Raw genomic sequence first — 18,098 nt, forward strand, 5'->3', positions numbered from 1 at the left:
AGCCTGTTATTGAATTAATGTCCGGCTTGCATTTTGTCACATCACTTTAGTCATTTGCATTTCTCTTCACTATTCTTGTACTTCGTAGTCTTTTCCTATTGAGTTGTTTGTCTTCCTGAATTGTAGGATCCACTCATATACTGTACATAGCAATCCTCTATTGCATAGATTACAGATATTTTGTCTTACTGTTTTAACTTTCTGTTGTTCCACCTTGCTTTTTATACCCAACAATAATGAATTATGGGCCTTCCATTTCAGTCTAGTCTAGTACTTTTGGTTATGGTAGGTTCTGTGTGCAGCTGAGAGAGTGGGACTCTATGGTGTCATCTCTGGGCACACCAGGAAAATGTTACCAGCATTCATTGTCTTTGGTCCAGTAGATCCTACCTGTTTATATTTTTTAGTTATCTTATACATTATTTACAAAAACAGGAATAGGAGGGCAATGAAAGATTCATTTAAAAATAAATACGGACTGGAGAGGTGACTCGCTGGTTAAGAGCACTGGCTGTTCTTACAGAGACCTGGGTTCAGTTCCCCGCACCCACATGGTTTTCTCACAACTGGCTTTAACTCCAGTTCCAATCCTTATCAGGCCTATTTGGGCACCAGCCTTGCACATGATGCACACACATGTAGGGAAACACTTGGACACATAGAAGTAAATAAATCTTAAAAATATATACCTTCTGCTTCTGCCTCCCAAGTGCTGGGATAAAAGATGTGTGCCACCACACATGGCCATATATTCTCAATTTTTATTTTATATTTTACTTGTTGGGAACACACACATGCATGGTTACTCCTGAGATGGATACAGTCTCAGATTACAGCTAACTGCTCATTGGCTGTTGTGCATGAACCCGATTCATCCATTCTGAAAGACTGATTGTGGGTTTCAGTTCCATCACTAATAAAATCTGGCTCAGCACTGCTCCTAGTTCTTCCATCATGATTCACGTAGCTCCTTTTGTTTCCTAGTTCAAACTTTTTCTTTTTCTTTTTGTATTTAAAGTAGACTAGTCAATGATCCCCATCCACCCACCCCCTGCCAGACAGTAGGGGTAGCAGTAACTGTAGACCACTCTGTAGACCAGCTGGCTTCAAACTCACAGAGATCCACCTGCCTCTGCCTTCCAAGTGCTGGAATTAAAGGTGTGTGCTACCACTGTCTGGTTAATAAATGATTTTTAAAATGTCTTTGTCAACTGTGTTCCTCTGTCATTATTGTATTCCTTCTTTTAGCTTATCCACTTATGAACTATACCAAATACAATCTTGCACACAACAGCATGGAAAATGAAAGGATAAGGTGTGTCTTTTTATTATAACAGGACTCATCAGGGTGTTATTGCAAATATTGCATGACAACATATTTCTTGGTGAAGCCTAACTGGGCAGAGAGTATGCTATTTCCTTTTTGTGCTGGGAATATATTATTTACTGATCAGTTCTTTTTTTAAAATCACATTTATTGTGTGTTGCTGGAAGGAGTGCATGTGGGAAAGTCAGAAGAGAACTTTGAATCTGTTCTTCTTCTTCTGCTGTGTGGGTTCTGGGGATCAGCCTCAGGTCACCGGGCTTGGCAGGTGCTGGCCTAACTCAGAAGTTCTTGAGTTTGGGGACACTCATCTGGTCTACTGCCACCCAAACACCATAGTGTGAAATTTGCTTATACTGTCAGTTTCATTGCCATTGGACATCTGTTGTACACTTCTCATATCTGTGCGTGTCTAATTTGTCTTGGAATTGTCTTCCTGTGCCACTTTTTGTATGACATTAGAGATGAGAAATGTTTAAGTAGGAATTCTGAACTGTGTCCGGTGGAGGCCAAAAGCAGATAAAATTGCCTCCAGTGGTTCATTCTGTACTGAAACTACATGAGCTGCTCCGCAGGAAAACACCACAGTTGATTCTGCAGACCCTGATGTTAACCAGGGGCTCGAGTCCACTGGAGCATATCTGACTGAGTTAAGAACGGGAATCATTTCTGGAATGGCCACTGACCTGAAGGAATTGATGCCAATGTTAGACATTACCTTATCTGTGTGTTGTGAGCAAAAGGAGGAAATTAGCTCATGTCTGGGAAGGTGCATGTTCTTCCTGCTCATCAACTCACAAGAGTGAATCCTACTTTATCTGCAGGGTCTCCTCTAAGCCTCCCTTCCTTATCCAAGCCCTTGAGCTGTTGGCTGCTAAAGTGAACTGCATCTCTGTTGAGCACAGGGCACTGCCAGCATCTCAGCTGGGAAGTCTCTCTAGGAGGTGTGTTTGCCAAGTGCGATATCATTGTGTGCGCAGGCATTGCAGGAGTCTGCCAAGCCCAGAGGTAGGCTGCCAGTGCAAATGCCACGTCGACATGACATTTACAAGTTTAGAATCTAGAAAAGGACTGGCCATGGATACCTTTCAGTTATCTCGTTTCCGGTATCAGTAACTGGGCCAACTTGGATTTTCAGATTGAAAAATCCAGTCGGGAAATAATACTCAATATATTTGAAGCTGTAGTTACAACCAAAAAAGGATAAATCCACAAGCTGCCAGATAAGCCATAATGGTGAAGCTTGCAGACTCTAGAATCAAAGCTGCATGAGGCTCTTAATGAGGCTCTTATCAGTTACTAAATGAACTTGAACAAGCTGATTAATCTGCATGATCCTCAGCAGCTTATGCCTCTGCTCTCCGTCTGTGAAACAGGATGTCATTGTCACCTTTCTCATAGATTTGTCAGATGGAGTAAACAAATTTAAAACCAAATTGCTTACATGCTTCAAAACCCCACGGTGTAGACTGTTTCCAGTTCTCATACTTTAGTCATAAGAATTTTCCAGAACATTTTGTGCTGGCATGAGCTTGTGAATAAACTAGTCACTTGGTTCAGGCACTGCTGCAACACTGCACAGGTACTTGGTTTTCTCGTCTCTCTAGGAAAAGTTAGAGCTGGGCCAGGATTGTTTGAGTATTTGGCATTTCTGTAATTGTTTAGATGCAAAAATTATTTGCAACTTTGTGTGCCCTGGAACCTTTGTGTGCCACCCATAGCTTGTGAAAGGCTGCTTATTAGGGAGACAGACTTTTTCTTGGCATGAGTAACAAGGTCTATTATCATGATCTGGTACCTGAATAGTAGACTTTTCTGTATTTATATAAAACATAATCCTTGATGTAGGACTTGATTTAATTATTTTTGAAGTCACTAGTGAAGTGATGAAATTCTTACCCCCCCTTTTCTCTTCTCTTTCAGGTCTTCAAAGCTGCTTCGGGCATTCTATGTCCCCTTCCTGTCGGATCAGTATACGGTATATGTGAACTACACCATCCTGAAGCCCCGGAAAGCAAAGCAAAGCAGGAAGAAAAGTGGAGGTTAGCAACACCCCGTGGCTCCAATTGACAGCCATCATGTTAACTAGTGGTTCTGCTGAGCTGACTTCTGGTCATCATATAACACTTGTAATAAAGGTCACCTGGCAAGAATACCAGATTCCGGGTGCTCTGAGCTCGTTACATCTGTGGCAGAGTCGCACACTTTCTGCCCCTGTGTCTGTTCTGCATGTGAGCTATCTGCAGCTAGGCAGAGTCCCAAAGGCCTGGGGAGAGAGATCGCTACACTTCTCTCATTGTTTTCTCTGTTCAATTATTTACTAGAGTGGAGGAGAGCAGAATCTGCTTACAGGAAGAGCTGAGAGCCCTTGACTGGGGGTGTGTGTTAGCCACTCTCCACACTTTGGCCTGGCATCCAGGAACTAGCAAGCCAACCTTAGACCACATGGTTTCTCCACCAAAGCTGTTTGGCAGCTCCTAGCAGACCTTGTTCAAGTCCAAGTGTTGAAAAGCGCAGCCTCATTGCCAACCGACATGTCCTTTTACCTCCAGCAGGACTCGGCTTGTAAAAGCATTCGAAGGACTATGACCCTGGCCTTGAAGCTCAGGAAAAAGTCGACCACTGAAGAACTGTGATCTAATCTTATTATTTATGATGCCTCTAATTTTCATTTTATTTTATTTAAAACTAGTTTAAATATATGGCTATTTGGGAAGGGTTTTAAGATTTTAAAAGTTTCAGCATGATATATCTTAAATTCTAGGCTCTGTACAAAGATAACTGTATTGGGCATCTTTGGAGAAAAGTTTATCAATAGATTTGGTGACATCACATTTTAAAGTAGTCTGAGGCCAATTTGGGGAACTGAGAATTCCTTTGTGTAAAATGACAGCCCCAATGAAATGAAAACGACAGTGTGTGTATGTAGCACCCATACTTAAGCTCTTCTGCAGGGTGACCTTGGGTGGGCGCATCTAATAGCATCAGCAGTGGTAAGCACTACTAACAGGTAGTAAGCCTGCCGTTACTCCCTCTCCCTTACAATACCACACAACATGTAAGACGTTTTTTCAGTGTCTCATGTGATCCTTGCCACCACTGTGAGGACCCATTTCACAGAAGAGGAAGCAGATGAGTGTGGAGAGAAGCGGCTTTTGCAGGGTCACATATGTGGGCAGTAAGTCATAGGCCTGGGAGTAGAATCCAGGCTCTCTGACTTCTGCTTTCGAGACTGTCTGTGCCTCTCCACTTGTCTATGAAGCACTACTTGACAGGAGGATTAGGCTGACCATATACAGATTAGTTCTGTCCATTTCTATTTTCGGGAAGATTTTTAGGTACAGTTCTTTGAGTTCTTTGGAGCCTGTGGGTGATCCCTCCTTAGCAGTTCTGGGTGGTCTTGCCAGGCCTTGGTAGGAAAGTCCTTGCTTTGTAATCCACAGGGTTTTGTGTATACAGTATTCCTTTTGTCCCATGGGCCATGTTACAGGTGCCTTATTTGCTTAAGGGTGACAGGTTCTAGTAGTGTAGAGGGTAGATCTGATTTTCACTGTTTCCATTTTTTTCCTTGTTTTCTTTTTAAGGAAAATAACTTTCTAATGTGAATTAGTCCCAATACAAAGAATTAGAAGGACAGAAAAATAAGTAGGTGAATGAAAATATTTACTCTTGGGGGTTCCCCTCTAAAAGAATATCTGATTGGAGTTGAGTGAAGCAGAGGTGAGGTAGCAAGTCCAGACAGAATGACAACTGGACAGGAAAGAGACTGCAGCCCTACTGTGTGACTAGTCCCGGAATTGAATAGATAAGTCTGATCACTGTCTTCCAAGGCTAATAGTGAGAATGTGATCTGAAGAACAGAACTGTAGTGAAGGATATTTTAGAAGCCAAGGCACTGCAGGATGCACACAAGAGTTGATAATGGAGTTCACTGAAGAGTGGCTCTTTTCCAATCAAAGTACAGAACTAGGGGTATGGCTGAGTGGTAGAGCACATGTCCACTGTGCTTAAGGCACTGGGTTCAATTCGTAATACATGCAGGCCCCCCCCCCCCCAATGGCACAGTATTGAGCCATTTGATCATCTTACATGTCTGAAACAAATGTAAAGCTCCTCCAAAGGTGCCTGACATGAGCCTTGGCCTCCACATATGCATGTGCTTGCACTCATACATGCACACACAGTTGTCTGAGTAAGAACTGACTTATAAAGTAGCACAAAAAGGCCAGATGGGTATAGAGATCTCTTAGGAATGTCAGTTTCTGTCCATTTGAAAGCCTCACTCTGCTTTTCTCCATTCTGTTTTCTGGTGAGAGCACAATACATCTTGGACACTGTGCCAAGTACCTCTTAGCAACATAGGTTAGCTGCCCCTGGGAAAAAGAAAGGCACCTGATTGCCCAGTCTCACATCTTCACCAAAGACTTTGCATACACCACTGCTCGGTCCCTAGACTAAGGTACCTACTTGTAGATTGTTGCTGCAAGGAATGAGCTCCACACAAGATTCACAATCTCCTGTGTGGGCGGAACAAGGTAGTGGGTAGACTTGGCAAACCCAGACTTCTCTGATCTCTAGCCCTAAAGGAGCCTTATCTGAACCTAAATCTGTAACACTGAGTACCATTATTGTGTGATAGTTAACAAAATCTGCCTCTTGCCTCTTTTATCATTCGATAAAAAGACAAGTTATCTTAATCATTTTGGGTAAGTGTAGAAAACTGCCGCCTGTACTCCTTATTACTAAGTTCAGGCTTGCAGCAGGCATGGTTTTAAATGAAGGTGGTTATTGATCCCAGTCTTTACTTTCAGTCACTGTTTCCTGGTCTGGAGTTCTGGGAAAGACCTTACCTTTTAGGTAAGGATTCCAAATACCCATTTCCCCAGTGGGAATCCTGTGGGGATTTGTGTGCTGTGCTTCCTGGGACAGAGTGAATGAGGTTCACCATGACTGTATAGCTGTCCAGCTAACACCAGACATCTAGGCTTTTCATGTAGTTAGTTTTGTTTTCTTTAAAGAGGAATAGAGGCAATTAAATCCCTGCCTTTACAAATGCCAGAAAGCTTACATGGGAGTCTACTTTTAGGCTTCCACATTAAATTCCTCAGGTAAATGGATGATGTGAGCATGTGTTCAGCTGTAATGGTTTTGTAATAGGAAGATGAAGGCATTGATTGGGTTTCAGGGGCCCACTGGAGTATCCATAAATCTGAATGTTCCTTTAAATTTCCCAGTCTCTGTAACCATGGGATTCTTGATGCAGATGAAACTAGGAAGTAGTACAGTGCTGAAACCAGTGTCATCCAGTCCATTGTCTTCCTGATTTTTGCTCTTTCATGTGTCAGTGTTTATATTACATTCCTATGTATTCCTGTGAAGGAGAAAGTTAATAAATTTTGATGGTTTGCTATTCTCTCTCTCTCTCTCTCTCTCTCTCTCTCTCTGAGACAGGGTTTTTCTTTGTAGTGCTGTATATACTGGTACACTCTCTGTAGATCCACCTGCTTCTGCCTCTCAAGTGCTATGATTGAAGGTGTAACCCTCACCCTGGGCTCCATTTCTCCTTTAAGATGACCTTTTTCTTTTGCATTCAGCTTCTAATCTTCATTGGCAATTGGAATTGGAAACAGTATGACACCTGTGTTCTCCATCCCCATTCTCAGGTCAAAGAGCCCAGAATGTTTGCCTGAAACTTCAGGAAGAAGCCTTCTGGAATCAGTGATGGTTTTATTCCTTCCAGGAGAAACAAAGCACAACAGAAATTTATTTTTGAGCGTTGTGCTTGAAAGAGAGAATGTACTGCATGCTTATCTTATGGTTTGGGTTTCAAGTCTTTGGAGTATGAGAGTCTAGTTTTCATAGGCATTTCTTTTTCTTTTTTGCAGATTTTTTTATTTGAATTAGAAACAAGATTGTTTTGCATGACAATCCCAGTTCCCTTCTCCCTCCAGTCCTCCCCTACCACCCTCCCCAATTAAAACTCTACCTATCACATATCCTTCCATAGGGCCATCCATAGAGTGTCATCAGTGTCTATAGCATCTTTTGAGATAGGACCTAGGCCCACCCCTGTGTGTCTTGGCTCAGGGAGTATTCCTCTGTGGAATGGGCTCCCAAAGTCCACACCTATGCTAGGGATAAGTACTGAACTACCACAGGAGGTCCCGTAGATTTCTGAGGTTTCCTCACTGAAACCCATGTTCCTGGGGTCTGGATCAGTCCCATGCTGGTATCCCAGCTATCAGTCTGGGGACCAAGAGCTCCCCAATGTTAAGGTCAGCTGTTCCTGTGGGTTTCACCAGCCTGGTCTGGACCCCTTTGCTCTTCACTCATCCTTCTCTGCATCTGGATTCCAGTTCAGTTTGGTGATAAGTTGTGGGTGTTTCATAGGCATTTCGATCCGGTTATAGCTGTTATTTGGATAGTTTGCCCCTCTGGGGAGGTGTTAAGTTTCCTGGGGTGGGTTGGGAGTAGGTAAGTTTTCTCCATCATTTTCTTGTCTTGCTCCTCACATAAATCTCATCACCTGTTTTTACTTGATTACTTTTAATTTTTCCTCCCACATGACCCAGTCGTTCTTGAGATTTCATTTGATTTATTTCTCCCATGTTATTTTAGATGCTTTCATTAATTTAGTCCCAGGTGGCAAAAGGCCACTGTAGTCATTGTTCTGTCCAGATAGAACACCACCTTTCTCTGTCAGCTTCTCCATCTTTAGAACCTCATTTAAGAACCCTCTAGACTTCAGCTCCCTGTGGTGACTTCCTTTTTCACCCTTGTTGGATTGAAGGCAACCTTAAGCAGAAACCTTGTAAACCTGGTCTCAATAATGATAATTGGTGTGATGGGGCAAACTTCATACTGTCATATTCCGGGGCTCAGCAGCCCCCCAACATTTTGGTCCTATACATTTTTATTGGTTATGAAGAAAGAAAAGTAAAAGACACCTTTCTTTTTCTTTTTTTTCCCCCTAACTCACAGCTCTTTCAATTTGGCACATAATTTTAATATTTAATTTTTGAGACACGGTTTCCTTCTATAGCCTACACTGTCCTCTAGGAGCAATCCTCCAGCCTCAACCTCCCAGTGTTGTGAGTATAGGCATTAGTCACTGTGCCCAGCATATCTTGGTCTGAATTCTTAGACACAGAAACCATAGCAAGTCAAAGTCTTGAGAACTTGGAGGGTGGCTTTTAAGTAAGCCTGTTCGTGTATGTGTGGAGCTTAGCAGTTCTGAACTCCAGACTTTGGCACAGGAGCACATTCCCGACGGTTGCTTCTAAAAGGAGCAACAGGGCCCTTTATGAAATATTTACATTTCTCTATTTCCTGATTTTGGAGGGTCAGACTTGGCACAGATGATCTTGGAATGAGTCTGGCTTAGACCTTTTCTTGTAGGTGTGAGGAGCCATTAGTTCCTTCTTGTACCCTGTCCATTGTTAGAAGATGCCCAGCTGCAATCTGCATTTGTAGTACACATTTAGATTGAATATTAAGTAGCAAATAATACTACAGAGCTGAAAACTTCCCTGGATCTTCCCAGCTGTGGAAATCAGCCTAGACCTGACATTGGCACAAGTCAACACATCTGACCAATGAAATGAGGAAAATTGAGATTAGGGTTGTGAGGGTATGGAGCTATAGTGCAAGGACTAGCTGGACATTGCCTGTTGGAGCCTGGTAAACTAGAGAGCATGGTGTTTGAATGAACAATTTGAGTTTAAGTGAGTATTTTACCTAAGTGTGAACTCCTTTCTTCTTGAAATTTAAGTGCATCTTGAAGTATCTTTAAAACACTTCAAGGTAAGTCATTTCTGGGCCTATTCAATAATTTCTTAACTGGAAATTAAAAAAAAAAACATAAACTAGGTAACATAAACTAGGTAACTTTTTGATGGGCCGTGAAAGCCCAAGTAGATGATTCAAAACAACTTCTTCAGAGTAGGGCTTTTCGGGGAGATGTATCATGGGTTCCAGACAGCACATGCTGGAAAAGGCTCTTTGATTGCCATTTACAGAAACAGTTGGGCAACTGGCACCCTTGCCCTTGGATCAGTCATTTAAACTCAGCAGTCAGCCGCATTGACAAATTAAGAAGGGCAAGGCCTCTCGGTTTCTTTGCTAGCTGTTGTAGAAGCATTGTGCTCAAAACTGCAGAAATCATAACCAATACAGCAGTAATTCTCCACCAGAGCTGCAGGGTATTTGGGGGAGGCTTTAGAGCTGCCACATTCTGCACAATCCTCCCTCAGGAATAATGAGTTATCAGGCAGGCATGCCCAGAAGCATCATTGATTTTGGAATGCTCTAGTGGGTAGCCTGAGTTAACACCACTGCCCTTGATAAAGACTAGGTAAACTTCACACCAAAGACCAATGCTAACAAAGCAGGTGGCATGCTGGTGTCCTTTTCTAATTGTAACCCCTAGTCTCTCCAGCCTTTATTTGGGCCTCTTCCCTCTCCAGGCCCCAAGTCTGCTCTGTCTCCCATGCCCTCTGGAGTCCTTTCTGGAAAAGCAGTTAACTAATATGACACTGATGAACATTAATGAATGCTCATGGTCTCCTGTAGTGTTCTAACACATCTAGAAAAAAGAAACGAATGCATTTTTTTGTCATTTATGTGTTTGTTTATTAGGAAAAGGAAGTTTGAAGGCAGACTCAGCCTTCACCCTAGGGCTTGACCCTGCTTGGCCTCATCAGGCAAGGACCCATGTTGAACAGGACAATGGGGGTAAAATGTGTGCAGGTATTGAGCCATCTTCTCAAGGCACACCCTGGAGCCAGCTTTGCATGGTTATTAAGACAGACTTAGCTTAGCCTGGTGTGGTGGTGCACAGCCTTAACTCTCAGGAAGCAGAGGTGGGGCATCTCTTGAGTTTGAGCCAGCCTGGCTACAGACAACCTTTGCTAGCTGGCTCAGGCATGAGAGCAAAGGTTAATCCCATTTTGAGAGAAGTGACCTGAAGTGTGTTCACTCAACCAACAAGAAGACACCGCGTACCATTCAGGAGCTTGTGGTGCCTCTTGTTTCTTTATAAACAGTATGTCTCTAAGTTTCCCTGGAATCCCCTGCAGGGTGTTCCCATTTTTTCTTTCCAGAGTAATACTTGTGGAGATACACAGGGAAACAGGTGGGTTTCTCAGTGTGACATTTAGAAGAGAATCTTAGAAACCTTCCTGCTCCATTGTCTTGGGATTTTTTTTTATATTTTCATCTTCACAGCCTGTAATGACTGGATACAGTACAGTATACACGTGTGTGTGTGTGTGTGTGTGTGTGTGTGTGTGTATACACATTTGCTTCAGCTTTACCCTGGCTGTAGTGCCATCATGGAGGTTCACTTGGTGTCCAGCAGAGGGCACCATACTCTCACTAAAATTCACAGAATTCCTTTCTCTCCAGGAACTTAGCTGGGTTTGGTGTTTGCTGTAATCCCAGTATATGTTGAAATAGCCAAACTGGGTGCTTTGGGACGTGTCCTTACATTGCCTCGTGTATTTCTACAGCTGCAGATGTCTCCTGTGTGGATGACTTGTCCATCACACACTTCCCTGGTTGGTAGGCAATCTTGTAAGTTGACACTTCTGTTACTTTCAATTGTATTTGTTATGTCCTTGGTTGTATTTGTAGATAATAAAAGACCATGTTCTTGATGAGGGGGAACAGCTAAGCTACTCTTAGAGGTGATTACCAGCCACCTGCCCGTTGTCAAGCTTTCACATACAGCAAATTTTATCACAAAGACACGTCCAACTCTACCACTGCTGACTGCTGATAGTACGAGGTAGTCTGGAGGATCTATGAATGTCTAGGGCGCTCACCTTTGATGCCACCTTCTGATGCCAACACATCATTTACAGCACAGTGGCTGGTAGGGTGGAGCCTTGGGCAGTAAAAGGCCTTAGGGCACCTTCCATTGTGATAACTCCTCATGTCTAGTAAACGTTTGCAGAAGGAAGCAGTATTGACATGTTAAATATGCAAATAACTATGTAGGCAGATGTGGGATTTGAACAAGTCAGCTATGCCAGATGTGGCATGAGGGTCCTCTCCTTCCCATGTGCTGCCTGACACCATTCTTCTAGATGCATGGAGCCTGTATGATTTGAGGCTGGTTTTTGTTTATGATTTAGGGTAGGGTTTTTTTGTTTTTGTTTTTTTCCTCTAGATCATCGGATTGGATTTGTGGGAAAAACATACAAATAACAGCTTATGCTACTGTTTGGGCTGGGTTTGTAGCTCAGTGATAGAGCACTTGCAATCCATGTATATTAACCTCTTTTCTTTTAGATGGGAAAACTGATACTCAGATTCCCTCAGGTCTCTACCGTCCCACCCCATCCTGTTTGTCCCTCCCCTAGGAATCCAACTCAGGACCTCAGCTGTGCTAGATAATACTTTAGCTCCGGGCTCATCCTCATCTATCGTGACACATGCTTGAAGTCTGTGATCCTTCGCCTCCTTTGGGATGTTAGGATGGGGAACTTGGAAAGAATAGATGAGCAAAGAGAATGAGGTCTAGTCAAGGCCGTTACACTTTTTCTCTAAGCTCCTTGATCTTCAGTGACCTCAGCAGCATGGAGTTTACAGACAGCACATTCAGTCTTTGCTGGGGCATTCCTAGAACTCTTGGGACCTCAGCTAAATTCAATCTCATAGCCAGATCAGAGAGGGAGTAGATTTCCTGAAGTCCTAGAAATTAGTATACTTTGTGGTTATGAGAGGCATACACAGGATTTTGGCACCAGTCCTTTCTTATGCTTGTTGACTTTCCTAACAGTTCTCTCCCAGGCAAGCTCCGAAAGGGAAGTGAGATGATGGAACATTACCCTCAGGGGAGACACAGGCAAGAGCACCCAGGAGAGCAGGAACATGTGAAAGTAAGCCCTTCTTTTGTGAGATCAAATCTCTGGCCAGGGGCAATTGTGCTGGCTGCTGATGCTACTACTGATGCTGACTGAGTCTGGTATAAATTGTGATAAGAAGTTTCTAAAATAAGAGAGGAGAAAGGCACTGGGTATTAGCGGCGCATGCCTATAATGCCAGGACTGGGGAGGTAGAGACAGGTGTGAGTTCGAGACCAGCCTGGTCTACAAGAGCTAGTTTCAGGACAACCTCCAAAGCCACAGAGAAACCCTGTCTCAGGGGGGGGGGGGAAAGTAATTGCTATGCTGGGCATTGGTGGCGCATGCCTTAAATCCCAGCACTTGGGAGGTAGAGGCAGGCGGATCTCTGTGAGTTCGAGGCCAGCCTGCTCTACAAAGTGTGCCAGGATAGGCTTCAAAGCTACACAGAGAAACCCTGTCTTGAAAAACCAAAAAAAAAAAAAAAAAGTGATTGCTACCACACTGGCTTGATTTTCCTTAAGATATGTAGCCTAGATTAGCTGGAATCCTTGATCTTCCTGGACATACCCCCCAAGTAAGTGCTGGGTTTGTGGGTGCATGCTGCTGTATTCAGCTCTAAGCATTCTATGAATTTAATCTTCTGAACAACCACACAAAGAAGCTGTGCAGGGTTTAGATACACAAGCCATGATTCACAAAGAGTAAGTCATTTACCCAGGATCACACAGCTGTTGACTGGTGGAAATGGCATGGGAGCTCATAGTGTCCCCAACTCCTGAACGTTCTGTTAACAGTCATGTGTTGTATCCTAAAGCAGACCTGACTAGACCACTTTGATTTGCTCTTACCAAGAATTGAAGTAATGGTTTGCCCTAGCTGCTGAGGGCTGAGAGAGAGAATAGCACTTGTCATGTTTATTGTCATGAGCACTGCAGCTTCATTTCATTGCTTGTGACCTCAGCTAAAGCCTTCTCTTAATGTTGGAGTATTGCCATCCTTAGAAGTGGGTGGGGGAGAAATTTGACATAAAGAAAAAAGGAGCAGGACAGTGGTGAGGCACACCTTTAATTCCAGCACTTGGGAGGCAGAGGCAGAGGCAGAGGCAGAGGCAGGTAGATCTCTGTGAGTTTGAGGCCAGCTTGGTCTACAGAGTGAGTTCCAGGACAGGCTCCAAAGCTACACAGAGAAACCCTGTCTAGAAAAACAAAACGAAACAAAAAAGAAAAGAAAAAGGAAGGAAAGAGACCAATATGAAATTGAGTGAAAACTATTTGAGTTCCTTAGAATGAGACAGTGTTTGAACAATTATAAATTTAAGATGTCATGAGTGCCACTGTGGTAACTGCTACATTATAATGAATTAAACATGGACCTGGGAGTCAGTTTACAGTGTCATTCTGCTAAATAAAGATACAGATCTTTTTATCCATAGGTCCAGCATTCATAGATCCAGATGAAAGTTTACTACTAACTATGAACAGACTTCTTTCCTTGTCATTATGGCCTAAATACTCAGTTGTTACAGCATTGGCTTGTTAGGTAAAATGATCTGGAGATGGTTTAAAACACATGGCTGGGTGCAGACTGTAAACAGGTACCAAACCATTTTATAGAAGTGCCTTGAACATCGATGGGTTTCAGTACAGAGGTGTGTTCTGCAATCAAGCCCTTAGTTCATGCCAAGGGATAGCTGTATTGGGATGGGGGTGTATGTCTCAGTTCATGAACCAGGCCATTTGTCCCTTTCTTGCTGTTGGTGTTAGTGGGGCAGAGGTCTAGGTGTGCTAGAACCTACAGGTCTCCCTCTGCCCCAGCTTTTTCTTCCAGTGACTGAATAGGACCTGCCTTTGCCATTGTGCCTGTTTGTAAATCTCTGTGTCTGTGAGGAAGAGGCAAAGAGCCCATTGAGGGTGACGATGTCATTCAGATTTCCTTAGGATTGGTCCTTTTTTGTGTGACACAGAGAGCTATGTTGGCTGTTGATTCCACCAACCTGTGCAATCATATTCTTGCTGTGTTTTGTGCAGGAACTGGGCAACTCTAACCTTGCCTTCTCTCAGTTCACATTGGATGAGTAAACTGTTGTGTGGGTGTCAGAGCTCTGGCTTTGTGCTGAGATAGTCTTGTTTCAGAGGCTACCATCAATCCTCAGCCTAGACTCAGCTGTTGCCCCCTGGGCTCCCTGGTCATTAGTTTCTTGTGGTGTGTGTGGGAAGTGGAGAGGAGGCAGCCTTGGAAAGGAGAGGGAGGTATGGAAGTAGTTCAGTACCACAGGCTGTGTTGGTAGAGCATGGATGGCTGCCAGGAACCTAGCAACAGAGGGATTATCTTTCTAATCAGGCAAAACCCATAGCCAGTAGGGACAGAATTGCTTTATTGATAAGCAGTTAGCACTATTGTTTGCTTTTCCTGGACAGTAGTGGCCTCCTTGCTCAGCCAATGCCTGTTGCTTGACCTGGTAATTGTCTTTCCAGATAAACCATTTTTTGTTTTGTTTTTCAAGATAGGGTTTCTCTGTGTAGCTTTGGGCCCTGTCCTGGAACTTGCTCTGTAGACCAGGCTGGCCTGCTTCTGCCTCCCAAGTGCTCAGATTAAAAGCATGTGCCAGCATTGCCCGGTTTAGATAAACCTCTTAGTGAGTTTCAAACATCAGTCACGCTAGAGTCTCTAGAGAGCCCTGTAAGATGTCTGGCTTCACTTTTAGGGACTCTGACTCAGTAAGTCTGAGGTAGAGGCCAGGAATTTGCATTAAAAAGATTTTAAAGTTATACTTATTTATTTTTTGAGACAAGGTGTCACTATGTAGCCCTTGCTGGTCTGGAACTCACAGAGATCCAATTGCCTCTGCCTCCAGAGTACTAGGATGCATTAAATTAAATTCTTTTTAAAAAGTGTGCATGCATGCAAGTGTGTGAGTGTGTGTGTGTGTGTGTGTGTGTGTGTGTGTGTGTGTGTGTGTGTATAGGAGCATATGTGAAGGTGTCCTGCTCTGTCATTCACTACTGTTTATTCCCTTAAGATAGCCAGCATCTCTCACTCAACCCAGGGCTAGGCTGGCAGGCAGCAAGCCCTATGGACCCCTGTCTCTCTCCCTATCACAGCACCAGGGCTACAGGAGTTATAGTTACATCAAACTTTTTCAATGGTGATTGGAACTCAGGAGCTCATGTTTTTGTAGTAAGTTTTCTTACCCACTTAACTGTCTCCCTAACTAACTTTTCAATTTTCATTCTGTAGATTAAATCCAAATCCTTGAGTATATAAAGCACTTACTCTATCGCTGAGCTACACCCACAGGCCCAGGAATCTACATTGATGACAAAACCCTTGGATGATGGTCAATAGATCATATTCCCTCAAAGCCTGCCCCCTTTTGGAAGCAGCTTCTCCCTGGTGTGGCCCATTTTCATCACATTTTTTGTTGAAATATTTATTAGCATCTCTGCATTTATTAGCTGCTTTGTTCTCATGGCCTCACAGTTACTAGACTAGGAACCAGGTGGTTAGCTCTGTTTTACAGGGGTGAGGGGGTGGAGAGTGTGACTGAGGCTTGGGGAGAGAGAGGTAGGTCACCCTGAGTCAGAGACACAGTGGGGATTGAAGTCTGGCCCAATGACTCTCAAACCAGGCAATTTTCTAGGTTCTAGTTCCCCCGCTTGTGATTTCATATTTAATCATAGTTATTCTGTAGGCCTCCACCTTATTGTGCTTGGTTGAGCAGATCACATCTGACTGTGAAGCAGAGTAGCATAATGCCAGTGCACCAATTTCATTAGCCTATCAAGGTGTGGGAATGACTAGTCTGCTCCTCTCGGGGCTTGCTTCTTTTATCATTTCTGAACACATTGCAGATAGGGGAATAGAAATCTCTTGCCCCATGTCTTAGGAACCCTTCTGATCCTCTTATTGGTAAAATACTAAGTCAGAACTTCCTACCTTAGCCCTCTGTTTCTCTTTTGCTGGGTACTGGGGATGGAGTAGTGTCTCCTGCATGCCAGCAAGTGCAGGTAGGATAGTAGGATCTCAGACTTGAGCTTCCTATGCCAAGTTGGATCCATCAAGGTCTTTCTGTGAACCCTAACTGTCCTAGAACTATCTACATATCCCCTGCCTTTGCCTCCTAAGCATTGGATTATGAACATACACCTGGGTACACTTTTTTTTTTTCCCCTGAGGAAAAAAAAGACAGTGTTTCTCTGTGTAGCTTTGGAGCTTGTCCTGAAACTCTTTGTAGACCAGGCTTCTTTAGACCACACTCATGCCCCCAGTTTCTTTATATTCTTAGAGCTTTTAGAATCATTGAACAGTGTGATTGCATGGTGTCCTTTGGCTTTCATTTTGTGCATAAAAACATATTTTTTGGTTTAAAATCTACCTCTGTTCATTCCTTGAGTCCAGAACAATAAAAATTTTGCTGAAACTGATGCAATAAAAACTGGTGCTGAAATCATGTGGCAAGGCTATATAAAGCAGTCCTTGGAACAAACTAGATGGCTCAGTGGATAAAGGTGTGTGTGCCACCAAGCCTGACAAACCTGAGTTCAGCTACTGGAACCCAGGTGGTAAAAAGAGATAACCCACTATGCAAGTTGTCCTCTGACCATATGTGTTCAGTGGCTTATGTGTGTACACAACACACACACACACACACACACACACACACACACACACACGTTTTTATAATTTAAAAAAAGTCAACCCAGTAGTCCAGCCGGTGCCTTATGGGAATCCAAAAGTTATCAAAATAAAAATAAAATGAAAGCCTTCAAGCATACATTCACAGACCCACTTTGAGAAAAGAAAACAAAAACCAAAACTGCTGAAGTCTGTTGGTTTTCGAGCTTTGACTACTAAAGACTGTTTCCTGCTAAGAGTCCCATATTTTAAAAACAAAAACAAAAAACAAACCCTTACCTCCTAAATTGCATTTATTAGTAACTTAACAATTTCATTAAGGCACAGAATAGTGTCATTTGAGAACTTGTGATGGTCGTACAGAACTACCAATCTAAGCTGCTTCATCTTAGTCTAAAACATGAAAAGACAGGGCATTCAAGTTACTTGGTGCAATTACAGAGGGCAAGTGAAAACTTAATCCTTTAAGTTCTGTAAGAAACAACGCCCAGGACCACCTCCTCTTGAGGTCCTCTAGGAGGACTTCTGGAGGTCTAGGGAGGCCGGTCCTTCCACCCCACCGAACCCGGGGAGATTAAAACTGTGCATAGTTAAGCTTGGTGGTTGGGCTTCTTGCTGTAGAGCAGTGAAAAAAGGAAGACAATACAACAGAAGGCGCCATTCCAGTACCACACTGAAAAGAAACACAAAAACAAGAGAGCATGTTTTAAACAACTTGCGTGGAAAAAATATTGACTGGGGAGTTTGGACAGCACTGTTCATTTTCCCTCACCGCACTCATTATTTGTCTTAAGTAGGAGGAGCCAGCCACGATTTTGGCAAACAGGCCAGAGGAAGAGCTGGAGGGGTTGTGTGGAGGCTTCTCGCCCAGGGGGAAATCAGGGCTCAGACCCAGTGGCTCCAGGCCACCATGAAACTGGGGGAGGTGCTAAAGTTTCTTCCTCCTGGCCTAGGGTACAGTCTCTGGCCTGGAGTTCTACTGAGGTTCGGCACCCATCACTCAGGCAGACCCCTCTCCTTCAGAGCACAGCGAGCAGAGGATGAATCCCTGCCCATGTTTCTTTCGGCTGAGGAAAGGATGCAGGGGTTCCATTGGTATTCTCAGCCCGCCCTTCTTCTGGAGTTCAGACCTCCAGTTTCAGCAATGGGGGTCAGGACGGAGCCTCTGCGCCCAGGCTAAAAACTCGACTCCTTTGCTTCCCCAGAGCCGGCCGATTGGATTTAGCCCCGCCTTCCCGGGCGTGGGGCGTGGCCGGGGCGTGGGGCGTGGCCGGGGCGCGGGGCGTGGC

General features: G+C 43.7%; 1 protein-coding gene across 1 annotated transcript in view; it reads left to right on the forward strand.

Moving 5' to 3' along the window:
- Alg9 (ALG9 alpha-1,2-mannosyltransferase) overlaps nucleotides 1-3,482 on the forward strand; it is a 61,469-nt gene extending 57,987 nt beyond the window's left edge. Inside the window, 1 exon segment of the mRNA XM_027412161.2 lies at nucleotides 3,248-3,482. Within this exon segment, the coding sequence (XP_027267962.1) occupies nucleotides 3,248-3,371 (124 nt within the window). The 3' untranslated portion in view covers nucleotides 3,372-3,482.
- Nucleotides 3,483-18,098: the final 14,616 nt, after the last annotated feature.

Source organism: Cricetulus griseus, chromosome 4 (assembly GCF_003668045.3).
Source record: "Cricetulus griseus strain 17A/GY chromosome 4, alternate assembly CriGri-PICRH-1.0, whole genome shotgun sequence".
NCBI classification, from domain to species: domain Eukaryota; kingdom Metazoa; phylum Chordata; class Mammalia; order Rodentia; family Cricetidae; genus Cricetulus; species Cricetulus griseus.